Source organism: Diutina rugosa (genome assembly GCF_008704595.1).
Source record: "Diutina rugosa strain CBS 613 chromosome Unknown scaffold5_size317247, whole genome shotgun sequence".
Classification (NCBI taxonomy): Eukaryota; Fungi; Ascomycota; class Pichiomycetes; order Serinales; family Debaryomycetaceae; genus Diutina; species Diutina rugosa.
The window spans coordinates 44970-64258 of record NW_022995213.1 but is presented as its reverse complement, the minus strand read 5'-3'; the positions used below and the strand labels follow the sequence as shown (position 1 = coordinate 64258).

Genomic DNA, 19289 nt, shown 5'->3' with positions numbered 1-19289 from the left:
TTAACCTCGCAGCAAGTAGCGCTGCTTTGCCTGGTTGCGTTTTTCTCGGTTTCCCTTAAGCGGGCCATTGATCATGTCCGCCGTCACCCCACCCGATATAAGCGTCGTCCACGTATTAAGCTTCTCGAAACCGCCCTTATGCGTCTTGTAAGCCTCGATCTTTTTCGCCATGCTTTTCTTGTCGTTGGTAACAAACGGCCCCTGAATCTCCAGCTTCTGGTCAAGTTGAAGCCCCCCCGCGATAATAAATTCTGTTTCTTTAGTGGCTGACCCCAGAATGTGGTCACCTCTATCGTTAAAGAATACCGTCTCAAAGGGACTAATCAGTTTACCTGACACGTTAAGACCGTTGCCACGAATGACATAAAGAAAGTAATTGTAATCGGCGGTTAATGGTTGGCGCCATTCAGCTCCTGGTTTGACGGTGAAATGATAGAGCTCGATCGGCGTGTACGTGAACTCTCTGGCTACTCCCACACCATACAGCGACCCGCTGATCACTTTCACCGACACCAAGCCGTCGTCGCTGGTGTATACGGGTACCTCCCACTCGCGGAGGTCGCGATACCGCGGGCGACACTCCTTCTGTTTCCGGGGCAAATCCACCCAAAATTGAAGCAATTCCGCCGGCTGGCCGTCGGCTGATGGTACTGGCATCTCCAGGTGGACGATGCCTTTGCCTGCAGTCATAAACTGTAAGTCACCGGGGTATAATACGCCTTTGGACCCGGTAAAGTCTTCATGGCATATCGCCCCCAGTAAACAATAAGTGATCGTCTCTTGACCACTATGAGGATGCTCTGGAAACCCATCGGGACGATTGGATTTGAAATGGTCAAACATGAGGAATGGGTTGAATCGTTCAATGGAGTTAGTGCCAATCAGCCGCCTCACCCGGGCGCCGGCGCCTTCCGATTGCTCGACTCCCGTCACTACTCGTTGTATCGATCTCGGCTGAGACATGTTTCGATTGCGGTTTTCTTCCCCAGACTTACTTAACTACGGGTTTCTCCCCGCCTCATCGGGGTCGAGGTTAGTCATCTATTAGTCGGTGCGGCTCATGTCGTCCTGGATGGGTTTTCCTGTATATGCCCAGATCGTCTGGAATCGAAGTGAAAAATTTCAAACCCACTGGAAAATTAGATGAAAGTGAAAAAAGCACTCTTTGGTGACTTGGCTCGGAGCCGTGGAAGACGTGTAGTGTGTAATACTTCATTTTAGCATTTGTGTGTGATTTTTCACGGTATCATCGCCGACCATATATTAGCGAGTAAATGATACCAACGATACCCTACCTGGATAGTTCATGATAAGCTTACTACAAACGTCGGTCATTAACCTTTCTATTACTATACAGCGGTACACACCTAGAATTGCAAAGCTTGCCCCTTTTGCTTCTTGTCACCACCCAATTCGAAGTGCTTGCATCTCTTCAACGAAAGTTGAGCCTTGGTCTTGCACACGACACATTCCAATCTCAAGACAACCTTCTTGGTGGTCTTGGCCTTCTTGTGGAAAACGGGCTTGGTTTGACCACCGTAACCGGATTGCTTACGGTCGTAACGTCTCTTACCCTGGGCGAAGAGCGAAGCCTTACCGGCCTTGTATTGGGTAACCTTGTGCTGGGTGTGCTTTCTGCACTCCTTACCCTTGCAGTAAGTCTTTCTAGTCTTGGGAACGTTGACCATTGCGGAGCTTGGTTTTCGTAGGGGGGTCAGAGTTTTTCGCCTGGCGTACCAAGGGCGCGGTGCTAGTGCGGTGTGCGTATAACACGGCTCACGTGGGTAGGGTCGCAACCCTAAACGCGCGATCCCAATATAGCGCATCGAGGCCCAGCTAACGCTGGTGTATAACGATACACTATACGGAGATAATCGTCGGTGGTATGAGAGGTGTTTTACTTGTAGAGAAGTTATTGAAACCATTCAGTGAATCTCTATACCAATGGCGTCATTTTACACTGGCCTACACGTTCAAACTTAAATTATAACATGGCATCAAAATTGGTCATTACACTTATGGAATCAGGCTCTCCATTTCATGGAGGAGCATCCATTAATCGCGGCGCCATCAGGGCACGTGAAAGCTAAGACGACGGTTGTTCGTCAGCCTGAGAGTAGTTTTGCACCTCCAAAAGCGAGGAGTACAACGTGGTGAGCTCGGCCAAATCCGACACTGCCTCCGTCCGTAAATCGTAGATCATTTGCTGGAATGAGTGGGACTTGATGACCGCGATCGGAAGTCTATTCTCGGTTAAAAACTTCATAACGTGCTTGTGGAACTTCATCGCCGAGTAAGGGGCATTGTCAAAGTCGGTACGAATCACCCGACGCTGCTCTAATAAATTGTGGTCCAAGCGACGTGACTTGCGCTGACTCTCAGCCACCGTCACCCGCCGGGGGTCGTTGCCTCGAGGCCGGTTATATGCGTTGTTGAGGTTCGTTTGTACCGCGACTTTGTTTTCGTTTAATTCGGGGCTAGCTTGGGTCGCCGGCACCACTGCGGTAGACATCTGGTTTCTCATTGGCGTCGACTCAATGACGTTATCGGTGACGATATCGTCTTCTTCCTCGCGGTCATTCGGATAGTTCATCGGTTCCCCCAGGGGAGTGTAGGTCACCCCGTAACCATCAATGGGGATCGCTCGGGAGTAATTGACGCTGTTGGGCTCTAGCTTGTGGGTACGCAAGTGCTCGATGAGCTTTTTCGGCAGACCTTTATCGGAAGGCAATCGGACAATGATTTTGCCACAGAAATCGCAAGCGGCGACATTGGGGTCAGTGTAATCCTGGACGAACCACAGCCACACCCACAGCCGTTTCTTAGCCCCAAACTTCACCCCGGGACGGTTCTTCCGGCGCTTAATCGGCTTATCGCCGGCGTTCTGGGCGGTATCATGGCCCTCGTCGGTGGTGGTCAATGCCGTGGACACCGAAGCATTCGTCGGGCCTGAGGGTCTGGCCTCGTCGGGCTTATCGGAACCGATGACTAGCGCAGTATTTTCACGAGGTTGTGGTGGTGGGACCTCACGAGAACCATCCTCACGATTGTAGTACCCTGCGCTCAGTCCGTAAAACAGCATGCTTTCCGAACGTCAACGGCCGAAAGTAATCCAAAAATGTTGTTTTGGTGCGACCGGCACTCACCCCGGGAGACGACACGTTTGGTGACAATCGCGTGAAAATGAACACAAAACGTCGCTGCGAGTAATGTTTGATTACAGTTACTGTGCTCTGTATAATGCCGCTAGTTTCATAATTACCATAACATTATTTTAGGGGTATATCCTTCCTACAATTACGACCGAGACTGCATATAGACACCGGACCTCCCCGTTGATGCGACTTTGAACCAAATTCGGTGGTGTAACCAGCCTCCATTCTTCAAACATGTGGACGGCGTGACGTCCCAACAAACACGGGGACCGTATTTACATTGCTTCCAAGGGGTCAATAGAAGAAGTCTGTACTCTCCACTTTTTCTCCTCGGAAAATTTTGACATGTCGCCAAAGTATCGCGACCAATTAATCCGACCATTGACCAGCTTCCTTTAATTCGAAGCGAAAGGAGCCTTCGAAAGCGGGCTTTCACAACTATAATCGTCAATGCATAATAGTTGCGCAGGGATACAGCCCCGTTTCTAATGTTGACCAACAAGGAGGTGTGCTGGTTTTTGGTCCCTACTGGGAATATCTGTCTCGGCAGACATATGCATCATCGCGGTCTCGGAGATGCACCGTTGGAATGTCAACTTAGACTTTTTTAGTTTGACTTCAACGATCGTCGCACACTAGCAGGTCTTAATCTTCATCATCGACTAACATTACTATAAATAATACAATGTAAAGTAACGAGGAAGCCTACACCATCTCAAGGTCCCCGTTCATGCGCGACGCATAATGCAGCAAAATTTATGTACGTCATCATGGTTGCAAAAACCTTTCGGAAAAAACCTCTCGTGGGGCTGGCAAAAGCGCCGAAGATGAGAATACGTGTCGTGAACACTTTAAAAAGACAAGCGCCGGCCCACATGAGTTTTTTTTCACTTTACCCGAGTTTCCATTTATTGATACGGCCCTAGTGATGCAACTCCTCCTCCGTTTCCTCCTTTTATCATCCGCTGTTCAAAGTGCTGTGGTTAAGCTTACTCGAACTCGTTTACATACTGCTACCGTTGACCCCACATGGCATACCAATGTCGTGGTTGACTACACAACAGTGACCGAGATCGAATATACTACCACAATTGTTACTACCGTGTTTGGTGCTCCCACTACTTATGTAGCAGCCACCACCACGACTGTACCCATCGTGACCCAGCTGACACAAAAGGCTGTGGATACTGACATTGTTACCAACGTTGAAGACAACCTACTTCTAGCAGCGCCCACTGAGGGTGACAACACTGTCACCACCAGTGCAGCTCCGGAAGTGGCTCCTCAGACGCAGACGACGTCAGCCATCCCTGATACTACTCAGCCCGTGTCTTCTGCGGTTCCACAAACAACTAGTTCGTCAGAAGATCAACAGATACCATCTCAAACCACTGGGTATGTCATTGACTACACTTTGGATGACCTGGTTGGGCCTACTTTCACCTCAGAGTTGCCTCTGAGTACCGGCCAATGGTTGATCGAAAGCGTTTCCACTTACACCTCCGACGGATTTTGCGTTGTCAGCTACGACTACTATGAATCTGACGAGACCGATTGGATAACACTGACGCGTACAGTATACGTCACTCTGACAGCGGCTTGAACACATACATCTCTGATACCTCTGACCTTCATTCTCTCACCCACTTCTTCTGTTCGCCTGATCCTGTGCAAGAATGCCACTAGGGACACTAACATACTAGAGAGAGCATGACTGCTCCAATATGTTTTGAGACAGAAGTACTACAAATGGCTCAGGATAATACGAAAAGCTGCTACTGGCCAAATACCCGAGAGAATGTTTATCGATTGTGGAAGTCCGTGAACCCCATCACCTACTTTGAGACTACACATCATGTCACGATACGATTATATGAAGGTCACATTGACAATTCTTCAATGACCAAATTTATTGTTAACTTCACAAAAGCTTTTGACGCTTTTTTTTTCAGGTTGATTGAATAACTATAATCCCTGATGATTTCGATTAGACGATCTTAATTTAATTTTAGTAATATTAATAACTCAGACACTAATTTGTTAATGCTTTTAGTTTACTATTCGTCACAACATTATACAAAAGCCGACGCGCAACAGCAAGATCAAAATCTTTTCGAAAGACATTTTACATCGAAGCTTCAAAAATTCAAGTATATTTTTATTAAATTGATTTTTCATCCATGACCGCCGGCAAAACGTGAAACATGAAGTTCCAGCTCCTTTGAGTTCACCTATAACTTTACACTTGTGGACCATCTTTCATCCTTAATTTGCGTAGGTTCTCTTCTTCAAAAGTGGCCTTTTAAGTAAAATCCATACTCATAGTTCAGTGTGCTTTATATGTTTCTTCATAGTTTCTTTAAAAGATAAACTAAAAGCCAGAAAACCGCCATATGTCAACGACCTCAATGCTTCAGATTTTGCATCATGTACCACAAGCGTAAATTGGCCTGGTTAGCTCAATCGGTAGAGCGTGAGACTCTTAATCTCAAGGCTGCGGGTTCGAGCCCCGCATCGGGCTTAAGTTTTTGAAGCTTTTTTTGGTTTAAGTAACAAATGCTTTTCACGACATGGTGAATTGCTCATTAAATTTCACTATCGAGCTATTTCAGTGGTGACATTTTTCCATTTTGTCAAATGAAGTTAATAATCATATTTTTGAAAAAGTTCAGAGATTCACAATCCGGACTGCGAATTTTTTGAAACCCTAGACAAACATGAATAATGTGAAAACTGGCCTGCTCGGTCAACCAGTTTTCGGAATATATTACGATAGAGCAAGGTTCAGTGGTTCTCCACCTGGTCATAGACTTGTTTCCAACGGTGAAAATGTCATTGTTTCTTGCGAGGCGGACTGAGACTGAGGCAATTTTTCATTATCAATGGCCATGCCAACATAGAAATTTGAAAGTTGCTAGATATTTTCAACTGGAAACTATCATACAACAGAAGCAAGTCCAAGGGAACGAGCTAGAGCCATGCATATACTCGACTCAACCCATTGCACATTCATAACTTGATCAGCGAATGTTTATTCGGTTAAAACAGGCCGACTAATAGTTGTCGGAAATTTTTTTTGAATCCGTCGAGCACCGTCCGTGTTCATGCGTGAACTTAGACTTTTTGAGCTTTCTTCTCGAAATATTTGTATTGTGTTTCTGCAATGATCAAGATAGATCAGTTCCCCATTCTTTGATAAATACCGAAAACTTTTGGAAATGCGAGTCACAATTACTAATCGAAGCATCCGTATTCAAAGCTACAAATCAAAATGAAGCGCTTAGGCAGTCCTTTTTTTTTTTTTATCTAATAGTATGCATTAATATCTACCTGTAAAAAACGATTGTAGAAGACTCAAAGAGCCGCCTACCACCGTGAAAAAAACAGATAAGATATCTGCGAGTTGAGGAAGCAAGAACACACTGCAAACCTCTGTAGGTAGTGCTCTCGTCGGGGAGTAATCCTTTCACTGAGTCTTCGTAAGGAAGAACCGCTTGTTAGATTAGAAAACTAACAGACTTCTTTCAATTTCTCCTGTCTCGCATTCTTTTTCATTTATTTTCCTCATCGATTCCAAGTAGCTCAAATCTAAAACCCCCGAGTTACAGAATCCGGAAATCGCTGGTGCCAACAGATTTCCTCTTTTTGTACCATCAAAACAATTGTGTTACTTTGATAGACTTAAACATCAGGAATTTGACAAACAAGCCTCAAAAAATCCATTATTTACGCCCAACGGTGTTGTAGCTTGTAGCAGTTATCATATTATTGACTTCTAAGTATATAAGTCATGTTGTATAGTTTGTTCGGCCTTGGAGGAATACCCCGTCGAAGATACTTACACACCGGTATAGGTTTACCGGTAGGTGACCGGGGCATGGGTATTCGCCGGTAGGTTCCGGCGGTGGTGCACTCGGGAGGAGTCCGCGTGAGTATTATATAGAAGCATACGTGATAACTCCGGCAACGGAGTTATCTCGGTGCGGGCAGCTTAGGGTGCAACCCTAGGCTGAGCTGAAGTCACCCGCTCGGTGAATGCAGGCCCTGCATTCACCGTACAGACCCAGCACAATACCCTGGCGGGGCGTCGAGAGAGGAACAACTAGTATTGGCTACTTACAAGTATCTGTGTTTGTGTTCTGATCTCGACGTCCCGCCTCTTTTACGTTTAGAGCAATTGGATAGTATCAGCTTCATCCTTAGATAATACAACATNCCGCTCGTTGGATGCACGCCCTGCATACACCGTACAGACCCAGCACATACCCGGCGGGGTGTCGAGATTACAACCATATGCATCTAAACACAGTTATCGAAAGGTATCAAGTTTGAAGTAATGTTGGTCTCGACATCCCGCCTCTTTTACGTTTGGCAATTTCGAGTAGTACACGACTTTCACCCAACTTAATACAACAGATTTTTTTTGTTTTTAACTTGGAGATTAACAATATCTAAATGGAAAAATTTTCATTCTCGCTTCTGAAAAAAGAAATCAAGGTTCGATTCCTTGTGGGAACGAGTGATATATCTCCCTGCTGGCTGAACAAGTTTTTACCATCACACATATCACAATGATGAGACGAGCACACCAGTGCCTCCTCACACCGCACGATCAGGCTGGTTTTTTGTATGAGGGAGTAACACTTGAGTGTCCTCTAAGATGGACCTTTTAGACATTTTTACAGCTTAGATCCAAATGCAAAACTAAGGATAAAACATTCTCAGATGGATCAATGTCGACATCAATCGGTTCTGGGGCAGTCAGTTGAGGAAGAACAGGACGTGATGCGAATTCTCACCCAATAAGGGCGTGGAATGATCAGTGAAGTGAGGAACAGGACGTACAGTAGCGGCAAGGGGAACAGCCGAGGGCTGTGGATTTTCAAAATAAGGCAAGAGGTTGGCAATAGGATGCTCGGGACGTCGTGATAGATGAGGGTCGGGCTCAGGATGAATGGGGTCGTGGTATTCGCTTGCAGGTAACATTGGACCTCCACGGGGTTTTGTGGGTTCAGTACTTTTACAAGATAGCGGACCAAGTGTAGGTTTTCCGTCTTTTGGCCTCTCATCTTGATTCTATTTGTCCAATTACACCATATTTTATTGCTAGATTTTCATTTCAAAACATAATATCGTAGTTTATTTTGGAATAACGATGTTTTCTTCATCGGTTTCCTTATAGTTAGCCACTGAGACCACGCCGTTATCGTAATCGAAAAGCGTCACCACCTGGTTGAGAATTGCCCCGCCAATGAGAGTGATGTTACTGCTGGTTCTTTCAGAGGCAATAGCACCCAAATAACACGTTTCCCCTTCCTTGTGAGGCCTGACAAAGTCCTTGAGCGGGATATCCAAGATCAAATCACCAAACCCAAGCTGGAACAGGGTGTCGGGAATGTCACAGCTCACCGAATAGAGGGATTGTACCTGTTGAGGGTTATTGTACAACTGCGCAATCGGGTCGAGGATCGCCTGAGGAATCCACGAATGGCCAGCACCAGTATCCACAACGATGGGGAAGTCGCCAAAGTCAGGGTAATGGGTTACGCCGTTGGTGGTGACGTTTCTGAGGGGCACTTTAAACGTCGTCGGGTCAGAGTGAGTACTCCAGGCTGACGCCACCTTCGCTTGGTCGTAGCCACCAAAAATAAACTTCCCCTTCTGCTTATCGGAGGAGTAGTATGACGAGGCCACCCCGCGCTTGATGACCCCCGTGTTCTTCAAGTGGTACGGAAAAGTGTCGTGGTCACCTCCCGCCGGCGCCCGTGCAAGGCCGATATTACCGTCTTGTAAGCCGTCTCTTTTGTTCTCGACGACGCCAAATTGGAAGTTGGTAGTGACGCCATCAGGCAAAGCGACCGAGTCGGTGACCCAGTACCCCTTGTATCCGGAGGTGCCAACGTAGCCTATCGAAAATGGCGTGGTAAGGTTCTTGAGCGATGTCGATTGGGACGCCCACCCGTCGAAATTGGGGAACCACGACTCCCAGGAACCGGTGTCGGGGACGGGGTTAAACGAGTGTCCTTGAGAGCCAACCTTCACTTCCATATGGTAAGTAAACTCGTTGGAAATAGTAATATCGCCGGAGACGATCCCCTCAGGGTGTCTCTTGTCGAGGGGTTCAGCAGGAACCACCAACGCCGACGCTACCGCAATAAGCAGTAACAACATCATGATTGTTGAATTAATGGTTCATGTTCGGTGGCCTTTATATAGCTGGAAACTCCCCTATTCTCAGAGTCAAGTTCAACCCACCCTACGTCATAGACAATGGTGGGCCCCAGCCAAAAGCTTCACAAAGTGGTGGTTGCAATAGCACAAAGCGTGTCACCATCCCTTGGTTTAGTACATGAAATTGTAACCGAGACGTCAATTCAACAGGATAAAGTGGAATCATTGTATCCCCATTCCCTGCTTTCATATCCGATTTTGAAATTGGCACCTTGATTTCTTTGTCACATAAATTATACACCAACCGGTGTATACGAAGGTTTCGAAAACGACCGTTTAATGCACGGACTATGCTAGGACTAATTCCAATGTGGCAAGCGCTTGTTGGCAGCAAGCACCTCCTTGCTAGTGGCCATTGTCTTAAGCACCCCTATTGCGTATGTGGCGCGCCCACTTGCACCTGGTGGTCCCGAGTCAATCCTCCTGAGGCTGGAAACTGTGTTGGATTGATATTGTGGTCAACAATAGAGAAACGACTGACTCAGACCAAAAAAATATGACTCCGTGAGGAGTATATTTAAACGACCCCACACGTGTACCACCTTGGGATTACACCCAACGTCAAGTCAAATCAACCACAAAAGTGTAACCACGTTGACCAAACTTCCTCAAACTTACTTTCCCATGAAATTTCAATTTTTAGCGTAGACTACCACCCCTTCTATGTTGTATGGTTCCTGACGCGCCATGGTGCGCCCCACCTTGCCCAAATGTGAGAGCTGCCGCCGGCTACGAATCAAAGTAAGCGGAAAGAAAACTGGCTAAATGAGCTTGTTTATGTGACTAACGCCAGTGTGACTTCCAACATCCTTGCGAGTACTGTGCTTTCCGCAACGTAAAATGAATCTGGGGAGTGGATGATATGAGGGTAGTGGTATGTCATTAAGTCCCTTGTTTGCAGTAAAAAACCGATTAAACTCTCCATTGAATGAAACTACCGGCAACAGTAAACGTCATCACAGCTTTTGAAGCTCATTCGATACAATTATAGTTCGGATCTCGCCCTAGTATATCTCCCACCATAGCCTCAGCCATCGCACTCATGGATGAAGAAGCCACGCTATTAGCCACGCCATTGGTCCCCGCCGATGTGGCTAAGCGGTTCCTCCTCATGTCGGTGGCGGTTGCCGTGGTCGGGATAGTAACGGCAGATCTTGGAATGATTATCCCTACCGCGTTAACCGCTACACTAGCCATTGCCAGTCGGTACCCTCGGTCCTCATCAGCCAGTGCCCTCCTTGTTGTGGGCTTCCCTTTCCTTTCCATTGTGGGTATATTGGCTACCGTATGGTGGACTCGAGCGTTCTGGTGTGTGTTTGTGTGCTTAGCTGTGTACTGCCTTGAGATGACTCGGTTGGAAGCTCGCTCCTCTCCCCAGCGCCACGGCACCTCCACCTTCTTGCCAACGTAAAAAGTGGAACAGAGACTGAGCCGATGCAAATCTGTTATGATTGTGGTGTGATGTTTCAGGCGAACGAAGGCCATTATGAACGAAAGCAAAAGCCTCAGTTTGACTTACATGCTGTAGTGCTATCAATGTTGAATCAACCATTTTTACTGCAACAAGGGTGAGCTGTTTCAGTTACATTTTGATTGCCAGGGTGGATTATTAAGGGACACCAGCGGGTTCCCTTCATTACAAGGTGGTCCAACACCCACTCTTTGACTGTACAGTGAAAGCCACGGACACAAGTGCCAGTGAACGTCAAGATATATCTCAAATTCACATGACAGTCAAAGCGGCCGTTAAATTGATCGTCAAACGTGAAATGATGCTTGAGCATGTGGTGTCTGAGAGCTCTGCAACTGGCAAACCCGCTCCTCTTATACGTACACGTCCCGCTAGCCCGGAACTTACATACGTACCGGTGATTGTCGTCACCTGAGTGGAGGCGTACGTGTCTTTCCCAACTTCTAACATATCTCCCACAAACCGAACATTTTCCGGGAGCTATGAATCCATTAGACGGAGGTGGAGGTGCTAGCGATTGATTTGAGTGAGAATTGACTGGGGATGCGTCATCCAGCTCCTCTGATAAGTCAAGAATTGTGGGTATTTTCGAGGTGGTACGAACTTTGGCGACTGGTTCGTCTCCGTCAGAATCAAGCATCAAAACCATTTGATATTTATCAAAGGAGGAGGGGGGGGGGGGCAGTTACAGCTTTTATGGTGTGCCAGCTCTGATCCGTGCAAAAGTCTAATCCCTGCTTAAACCTTGTGTGATGAAGTATTCACACTATTGTCAGACAAAGAGTCAATAAGCTTCAGTCAAGTGTCGATGAATTCCACCCAACCAGGACAATGACACCGAGGATGAGTGTCTGTCGGACACAGACCAGACAGAGACAAGCATCTTACCTCAAACCACTTACAAAGAGAACTTGAGAGTTACAGTTTTACCAGGACCTTTATTGTGATGGGAGTTATTTGCACAGTCATTTTATCTTTGAAGGTTGATGGTAGGTGTCTTACGAGCATTAAAGTTCGGTCGTAAGTATAGCATGCCCCATGATGTCAGCAAACTCAGACTGTCTGTCGAGAGGAACTCAAAGTTGAAACGGTGTCACCTTCATGCTCCGACATGAAAAGTCAGAAACTCAAACTTTATGATAAATAGAGTTGACTGTACAGCCTCCCCTTAATTTATCACGCAATACCATGGATAAACCGTTGCCGGGCTTGCCTATGGAAGAGATCTTCGCCATGGCTCGCCAGGCGCTTGCTGACCTGCCGCTCCCCTTCTTCTACTACGGACGGGCTTTAACGTGGGCTATTGCCAAATACTACATGACTCCTATCGAGGAAGACGGCGAATTGATCGCGCCCTACACTCGTCTTTTCCACAAGCCGGCGGTGAAGGATTGCCTTCACCCGTTCGGGTGCTACGTCGAGTACGAGCTGGTGTTTGGCTTCAAATACGTGGGGTTGTTTCTTTGCGTGTGGATGGGGACTCTTTGCAACCAGGACCCGTCGGGCTACATCATTATGGACATCAGAACCAGTATCGTCAAGCATGTGCCCGAGGTGAAGTTTCTTACAACGGAACGGCCCCCTGACCCTAGCTCTTACTAGTTATTCGTCTTGGTTTCGAATGTTGAGTGAAGGGAATTTTCTGAGACAATTTGATAATGAATAAACAATCTCGGAAACATACAATGTGGTACTTAATGATGAAAATTTTACATAACACACCCCCTTTGAATATTATGGTGAGAGCGAATGATATGAATGATGGATGTAGAACAGAATCATGTGTGGTATACTTGTAATTATTGGCATCAGTGTACTTGCTTTTGAGACGCAAGTGGAGCAAAATTAAGCCCAATTTACCAGTCAATTGGTATAGAATGTTTTCATTGGATTCTACTAATCAGTCAACGACAAGTCTTAGTTTTTAGTTGTAACTGCCTGGTTTCTCCTGGAAAACCATGGTATACAAGTTTGCTCCACGATGTTGTTCCTGCAGGCGAGACGTTGGCATGGCTGAAAGGCGTTATTAAGCGCCATGGAAATCGCCCTTAATATCAAAATTCTGAGCTGTCACTTTTCAAACACACTCTTTGACATATGGCGACAAACATTTGTTAGGAGGCTATAATATAGTGTCACCTAAGTTTTGATGTTATCAGCGATTGTTTCCGTAAAAGCGCGTGTACCTACCGAATATGGGTCATTAAGGGCGTCGAGCGGCGTATTTACCAGGACAGTGCTACACCCGAAGCAGGCATTATAACCATTAAACTCTAATGTCACAATGGCCATTAAGTTTCAAACGAACTGAGCGATGAAGGACTCACCATGGATAAACGGGTTTATCGAGCTGGTGATTCGTATTTGCCGATATAGTTGAGGTATGCATCGACTATATGCAGGACATATGTTTGATCGATTTTGCTAATGAAATCTACAAATCGATGAAGACGTAGTAGAGGTTGTGCTAAACTGGTTTATCGCAATGTTGCACCAACATACATGGTCTATGTTATCGGCCTCGTAGAGCACTTTAAACTCATCTCTACAGTATGTAAGCCGAGTCAAGGTGCTGGACACTTGTAGTGGCAGGAGCCAAACTGCCTCATCATGATGGGGACATTGAGGTCGCTAATTATAAATGGTCGGCTTTGATGTTGATGGTGTGGACTCATCAGATATCGTAACTAGTGCGATGGGAGTGATGGAGATACAAATATTACACGATCTTCACACGCTGTTCGTGGTCATTACTACCCAAGGCAAAATCAATCTCTCGTAACTCATTATCGTAACTCATTATCATTATTAATATCATTCTCGTGACTCATTTCACTTCGTGCTCCGACCTTCAACGCGGAAGCACAACCAACTGGTCGTGGTCGTACGTAAACAAGTTCAAGTCATTTTCCTCTCGTTTGACAACGCCGGTCTACTCTGAAGGGTTATCAGTAAGAAGAATGAATGAATTCTCTTCATCCTCGTAACTTGTCGACTGATAATCGTCAAGAATGCCTGGCAAGGGGCCAACAACTACCCAAGTACCTCGGAAGCACTTTTGCGCCTTCACTGGTACGAGGAGACTGTCACCACATTCGGTTTTCGTGTACTCGTGATTGCCAGAAACCACCGTGCGACAATTGAAGCAATACCGGGCATTAATAACAGGATTGAAAGGTAAGGCAAAGTAGATGTTCGGCGGGATATTTGGGACGGAGCCCTGCATAAACTCATCTCGAACGATCTGGCGTGTCTCGCGACAATAACGGCTTTTGCCCCGGTGGTCAACTCGAAGGTGCAGCTCGAGTTGTCGAGGAAGCACTACCTTGGGGTCATGGCCCTCGGCACAAACTAAGAGGCCAGACTCGTCATGCTTGGCGACCCTCGCCTCACCACGACGACCTCGTTGAAAAACAGTATCGCCGTAGCTGTAAATCAAACGTGAATCGTTATAGTCGTGTTTGTTGGCAACGACAAGGGCACCAGTGGAGGCATGGTCAGGTTCCCAACATAAGAACTGGTGGAGAGCAGAGTACGAGTCGTCGACAAGCTCGCCAATGTCAGATAACTCTGAGTCTTCCGATTCGTCGGCGTACATTTGGCGTGAGCGCTTCCCTTTAGATTCAATCGAGTTGAGTCGATGATGCTTTCGGGACATGGCTGGGGCACCACACCCTCCTGTTGAAACGAGTGGTAGGTCATGGCAATCAAGTGTTTATGGGGTTCGCAATCACCGATCAAAATACCTGATGAGGAGACCAACTACTAAAGAGACAAGATATGTAAATTCAAGTCAAGACAACCGTCAGGATTAAATTAAAAAGCAACACCATAAAGCTAATTGAGGTGTACTTCGATATACCAGCATTTTATAGCCTTGATCTGGTTGTACTACTGAATATGAGATCTCCAACTAGTACACCTCAAACAACCTCATCCAGGTCAAACCCATACCCCAATCAACTTTCACCACATTCTAACATCTCATTCAAGTAATTGTTCATCAATATTTCACTTCCAGTCGTACGTTGATCCCATTTCCTCCTTACTTCCCAATCCGTCTCGGGCCTGACGTGGCGCAAGGCTTCCCCATACGCGAGGCCGGCTAGCGGCTAACTACTACCAACACACGCTACCTCCGCGCGACCCACCGGATACCAACAACACCCCCGTATATAAACAACAACCCGAAGGATGCCGCGGGTCAAGGTGGTGGACAAGGCGCTCTTGCAGTTCCATAACCTTTCGGAGTGGGCCGACTACATCGCCGCCCTCGCCCGGCTCCAGAAACTGCTCGTCGGCCACGAGACGCTGTTGGACGAGCTGGCCGTGGACGTGGCGCTGACGCTAGCCCGGTGTTTGCTGAGCCAATTGCCTCTGGGGGTGCACCAGAAGGCATTGGGGGTGTATATCCAAATATTCCTGGCATTTTCCGATGCTCATATCAATGAAACTGTCGAGCTTTGGCTCCCTGGTTTGTTCCCCGTACTCAGTTTTGGGGCGCTGGCGGTGAAACCAGTGGCGTTGGGAGTGATTAGAGACCAGGTGATGCTGCGCTTGACGGCGAAACTGTTGGAAGTGGTGGGATTCCCGTTGCTTTGTGCTCTATTACTGGGTCTTGAGGATGAGACGCTGGAGTTGTTTGCCCTGTTCCACGCTACCGTGGAAACTTACAAACGGTTGGTTAACGACGACTCGGTGTTCTGGCAAAAGCTCATGTTGGTGGTGATCCGGCTGAGCGAACGGCGGATGGGGGCGCTCCGGTGGATCACTCGCCACTGGCCTAAGATCACTGGCGATGACATTTCCGATGAGGCTAAAGCGATTTTGAACTTGGAGGCTGGTGGTCTTGCCGTACGCATGTTTGTTGCTGCTATTGCCGATGAAGATATCGTCGTTGTTCGTGGCTTCTTCGATACCCTTTTGACTCAATGGCCTTTGCTGGAGTGTCAAAAACGAGTACTGGCTAAGGATTTACAGCTATTAGTAATGGCGGTGGCCCTGGTTACATTAAGACGCGATATGTCATTAAACCGTCGTCTCTATACCTACCTTTTGGGTCCGCTGGCGTCGGACCTGGTCACCTATTTCCAAGAATACGGGTTCGGTCCGCTTGTCCAGGGTTTACTAGCGAAAATTGAGATCAACGCCAACGATGCCATCCGCATGCTGTTGCTGTTGGCGATGGACCGGTGGGAGATCAGTCATTTGGTGATTCCCAAAGTGTTTGGTGCTATTTTGAACGTATTTTGCACTTCGGAAGATGCTAAAGTCACCGCTAGTTGTCGCCAATACTTTGACGCGATTGCTCCCGAATACATGTGGCGTCAATTAATCACTGGTGACGCTAAAACTACGCGCCAGCTTGTGGATAACTGGCAATTTCCCAGCGATGGCAACGGCGACGTCGAGCTCGTGCTTGTTGCTCTTATGTTCCTGGCCAACCACGCCCCTGAAACCCTTACTAGGCTTGTCCGCATGTGTGCCCCGATGGAAAAAGCCACCGAGAGCGACGGAGAGGAAACAGAGGTATCAGTGGACGAGATTAAGACTGATGATATCACCACCAATATCGTCGACTACTACACCCAGAGAATCGCCGATAACGGACCTAAAGTACCTTACTCTAAGCCCCAGATTCGTCGCCTTTTAGTGAAAGGAGTCGTGGACTTATACAACCAAGCACCACGCCAGTACTCTCCCGTGGTGGTCGACGTGTGCAATTTGACTGCCACCAAGCTCTCTGTGGCCGATGTCGTCCACGATGACGTACTTGCCATTCAACAAGTGTTCTCCGTGGTGGAACCACCACTCCCCCTGCTGCTTTTAGCACAATTATTAAGTCAGCTATTAGCTCGTGATGACCTTCGCCAGGTGCCCAAACTTCTTGACTATTTCCCTAGAGGTCAAGTGGAAGCAGGGATCTTCCTTGAGCTTGCCAAGGGCGAAAGAGCGAGAGCGTACCAAGTGTTTGGCCAGTTGTGGCTCCAGTTTCTGCACCATGATCCTGAAGTATTATCTCGTCCATTACAGTTGGTGGTGGACGCCGTGCCTGACCCTAGTGCCGTGGGGTGTCTTGCTGCCATATGCGAACTGCTGAGGCGTACTCCATTAATTCAATTACTTGTGACACCGCCTCAAGACCCCGCTGATTACGGCAGATGGCAGTACCATTTTAATCTGGTGGTGGCGATGGTGGATGCCGTACCTCGAGCTCGTGAGGGATTTTGTGATGGAGATGGCCGTGCCAAGTGGTCATTAGTGACTCAGGTCGAGCGGTTAATGACGGAAGCGGCCATCGTTGAAGCTGATGGTGATCGCCAGTACTTTGATGCTGTCACCGCTGGTTTACTTATGGTACTGAAACTCGTCACTGGAGCCGAACAAGAGTTTGGTGACCTTGCCCAACGTCTATTTGAAGCGACTTTACGCTTTGGCGGTAAAGGCGTCGCTTACGAAGCTGTACAAGCTAAAGCTCTTGACGTGCTCCAAGGGTTCCCTTCATTAGCTAAAGTGGGTGATGCCGTGGTTGACTATATCCTCAAGGGGGTGGAAGTTGCTCGAACTCCCGTGGTGGTCGAGAAATGGATTGCTGTCCTTGTGAGAACTTTACCCATGGTGGGTGAAACCCAATTCTTTTTCGCCGTGGTGCCATTTACGGAAGCACTTATCGCAAAGCTTGATGACCCTGCTTTAGTGGAAGTGGTTTTCAAGGGCATCAAAGATATGGCTACCATCTCCCACTCCTACTCTCGTGCTCACCAAGGTACGGCTGTCGGTTCTGGTGCTCCTGGAACTCCACAAACACCATCTTCAGCATCGTTTTTGGGTAAAGTGTTTACGATTGAGACCCCTGCAAGTGAACAAGAAGGTCGTCAACGTCAAGCCGCCACTGAACAAGCAGTCAGAATCAGTGTGGCTGCCGCCGTCAAGGTGTGGACGTCACTGGAACTGGCCACTCGCCGCTTCCTTGTGAAGAAGTTACTCACTAAATTGCTTGATCTTGAACCAAAATTGGTGGTAGAACTGTTGGTGGCAAAGGAGAATGTTCGCTTAGTGATGATCGTCGATGGCGGCCGCCAAGTGGTTGTGAGCCAATTATTTGATACTGTCACTAGTGCTTCTGGTCTGCTCCAAACACGGACGCTGGAGTTCTTGGTGGAGTATTTCCGGTTCGCTGTGGACGCCGATAGTCTTGTCGATATCTGGCCGCAAACGTTTGAGTTCCTCCAGCTGGTAGCCGCTCACAAAACTGCTCTTCCTGGAGGGTTAAGACTCGCCGTGGAAGTGGGTCACTTGGCTAAACCTGGCGTTGCGCCGCCACCAGAGCTTGCTGATACTGTGGTCAAATTAGTCAACTTAGTGCTGCAAATGGAGCCTCGTCGCTCGGAACCGGAGGCTACCCTTGCCGAAGTGCTTCCTCGAGTACTGACGATTTATGGGAGTGATTCCGACAAGCTTGTGGCCACTACCAACACTGTGGTGTATAATGTCGTGGCTCCTGAGCTTAAACGGGCGTACAAGACTAGCTTGGCTCTGGTATCGCCGCAAATCATTTCGGTAATGGCGACCTTGGGTAAACTTTCCCCGACTAAGCTGTGGCGACAAACGGTAATTGAAGTGTTCCATCTGCCTCTGTTCTTCGATACTGAACCCGCTGCTTGGGGCCCTGTACTCAAACTCTGGATCAAACAGGATATCGATAAGTTTGGTGAGCTTTTGACCAAAGCAGCTCCCGCCACGCTGCTGATCTCGCTCTGGGGTGAAGGTCTGAGTGCTGAAACCAAAGAGAAGATTGGCTCATTGAAGAGAGTGGCTTACCTCCTTCTAATTGGCGATGTTGACCAATTCTTGGGTCAGTTTGATGCTATCTGTGACTTAATTGATAACTCGTTAGCCATGGGTGATAAAGTCCCCGCTGAGTACCTTGCGGCGTTGACGGTGATGGTGCGAGCGATGCTGATTCGCTTCTCTGAGCTCCACTTATTACCGAAATGGACAGGGATCATTCAATTAATCATGGTGGGGTTGCGTCCGTTAGCCACTCCCGAGAGGGCTAAGTTCACCGCAGGACAAACCCAGTTGGCATTGGGAGCAGCCAAGCTTTTAGACCAGCTTCTCTTACTTGGCTACGACGAGTTCTCGCTCGCCGAATGGATGTTCATCGGTGAGACTGGAGTCGTCAGTGCCATTGTTCGTCAACAACACCAACAAAAAGACGCGGTTACCGTCGCTTCAGTGAGCATTGACTCCACTTATGACCACCCGCTTGCTCCCCTCCTTAAAGGAGTGACATCCGTGGCACTGGTGGCGGCTCTCCGCTCATTTTTCAACGGGCTTAAAGTGGTCCACTACGAACGGGTATACTCGATGCAGCACGTCGACGGTGCCGCCATCGACGCTGACGTCTACGCCGACGTGTTTGACTAAGG

General features: G+C 47.7%; 9 protein-coding genes across 9 annotated transcripts; 4 read left to right on the top strand and 5 right to left on the bottom strand. All coding sequences in view use genetic code 12, as the record gives it.

Moving 5' to 3' along the window:
- On the bottom strand, positions 1 to 843 carry DIURU_005635 (pirin family protein; the record flags this gene model as incomplete). The annotated part of the gene is made up of 1 exon (XM_034158639.1): positions 1 to 843. The coding sequence occupies one exon, from the start codon at positions 841 to 843 to the stop codon at positions 1 to 3; it is 843 nt and encodes a 280-aa protein (XP_034009483.1).
- Positions 844 to 1367: 524 nt separating this feature from the next.
- On the bottom strand, positions 1368 to 1688 carry RPL42 (60S ribosomal protein eL42; the record flags this gene model as incomplete). The annotated part of the gene is made up of 1 exon (XM_034158638.1): positions 1368 to 1688. The coding sequence occupies one exon, from the start codon at positions 1686 to 1688 to the stop codon at positions 1368 to 1370; it is 321 nt and encodes a 106-aa protein (XP_034009482.1).
- Positions 1689 to 2086: 398 nt separating this feature from the next.
- Positions 2087 to 3082, bottom strand: DIURU_005633 (uncharacterized protein; the record flags this gene model as incomplete). Its single annotated transcript, XM_034158637.1, has 1 exon — positions 2087 to 3082. One exon carries the CDS (start codon positions 3080 to 3082, stop codon positions 2087 to 2089), a length of 996 nt encoding a protein of 331 aa, XP_034009481.1.
- A 1001-nt stretch (positions 3083 to 4083) lies between these two features.
- FGR41 (Fgr41p) lies at positions 4084 to 4758 on the top strand (the record flags this gene model as incomplete). The annotated part of the gene is made up of 1 exon (XM_034158636.1): positions 4084 to 4758. One exon carries the CDS (start codon positions 4084 to 4086, stop codon positions 4756 to 4758), a length of 675 nt encoding a protein of 224 aa, XP_034009480.1.
- A 3536-nt stretch (positions 4759 to 8294) lies between these two features.
- On the bottom strand, positions 8295 to 9329 carry DIURU_005631 (uncharacterized protein; the record flags this gene model as incomplete). Its single annotated transcript, XM_034158635.1, has 1 exon — positions 8295 to 9329. One exon carries the CDS (start codon positions 9327 to 9329, stop codon positions 8295 to 8297), a length of 1035 nt encoding a protein of 344 aa, XP_034009479.1.
- A 1099-nt stretch (positions 9330 to 10428) lies between these two features.
- DIURU_005630 (uncharacterized protein) lies at positions 10429 to 10797 on the top strand (the record flags this gene model as incomplete). The annotated part of the gene is made up of 1 exon (XM_034158634.1): positions 10429 to 10797. The coding sequence occupies one exon, from the start codon at positions 10429 to 10431 to the stop codon at positions 10795 to 10797; it is 369 nt and encodes a 122-aa protein (XP_034009478.1).
- A 1248-nt stretch (positions 10798 to 12045) lies between these two features.
- DIURU_005629 (uncharacterized protein) lies at positions 12046 to 12459 on the top strand (the record flags this gene model as incomplete). Its single annotated transcript, XM_034158632.1, has 1 exon — positions 12046 to 12459. The coding sequence occupies one exon, from the start codon at positions 12046 to 12048 to the stop codon at positions 12457 to 12459; it is 414 nt and encodes a 137-aa protein (XP_034009477.1).
- Positions 12460 to 13789: 1330 nt separating this feature from the next.
- DIURU_005628 (uncharacterized protein) lies at positions 13790 to 14515 on the bottom strand (the record flags this gene model as incomplete). The annotated part of the gene is made up of 1 exon (XM_034158631.1): positions 13790 to 14515. One exon carries the CDS (start codon positions 14513 to 14515, stop codon positions 13790 to 13792), a length of 726 nt encoding a protein of 241 aa, XP_034009476.1.
- A 536-nt stretch (positions 14516 to 15051) lies between these two features.
- On the top strand, positions 15052 to 19287 carry DIURU_005627 (uncharacterized protein; the record flags this gene model as incomplete). Its single annotated transcript, XM_034158630.1, has 1 exon — positions 15052 to 19287. One exon carries the CDS (start codon positions 15052 to 15054, stop codon positions 19285 to 19287), a length of 4236 nt encoding a protein of 1411 aa, XP_034009475.1.
- Between the last annotated feature and the right edge of the window lie 2 nt (positions 19288 to 19289).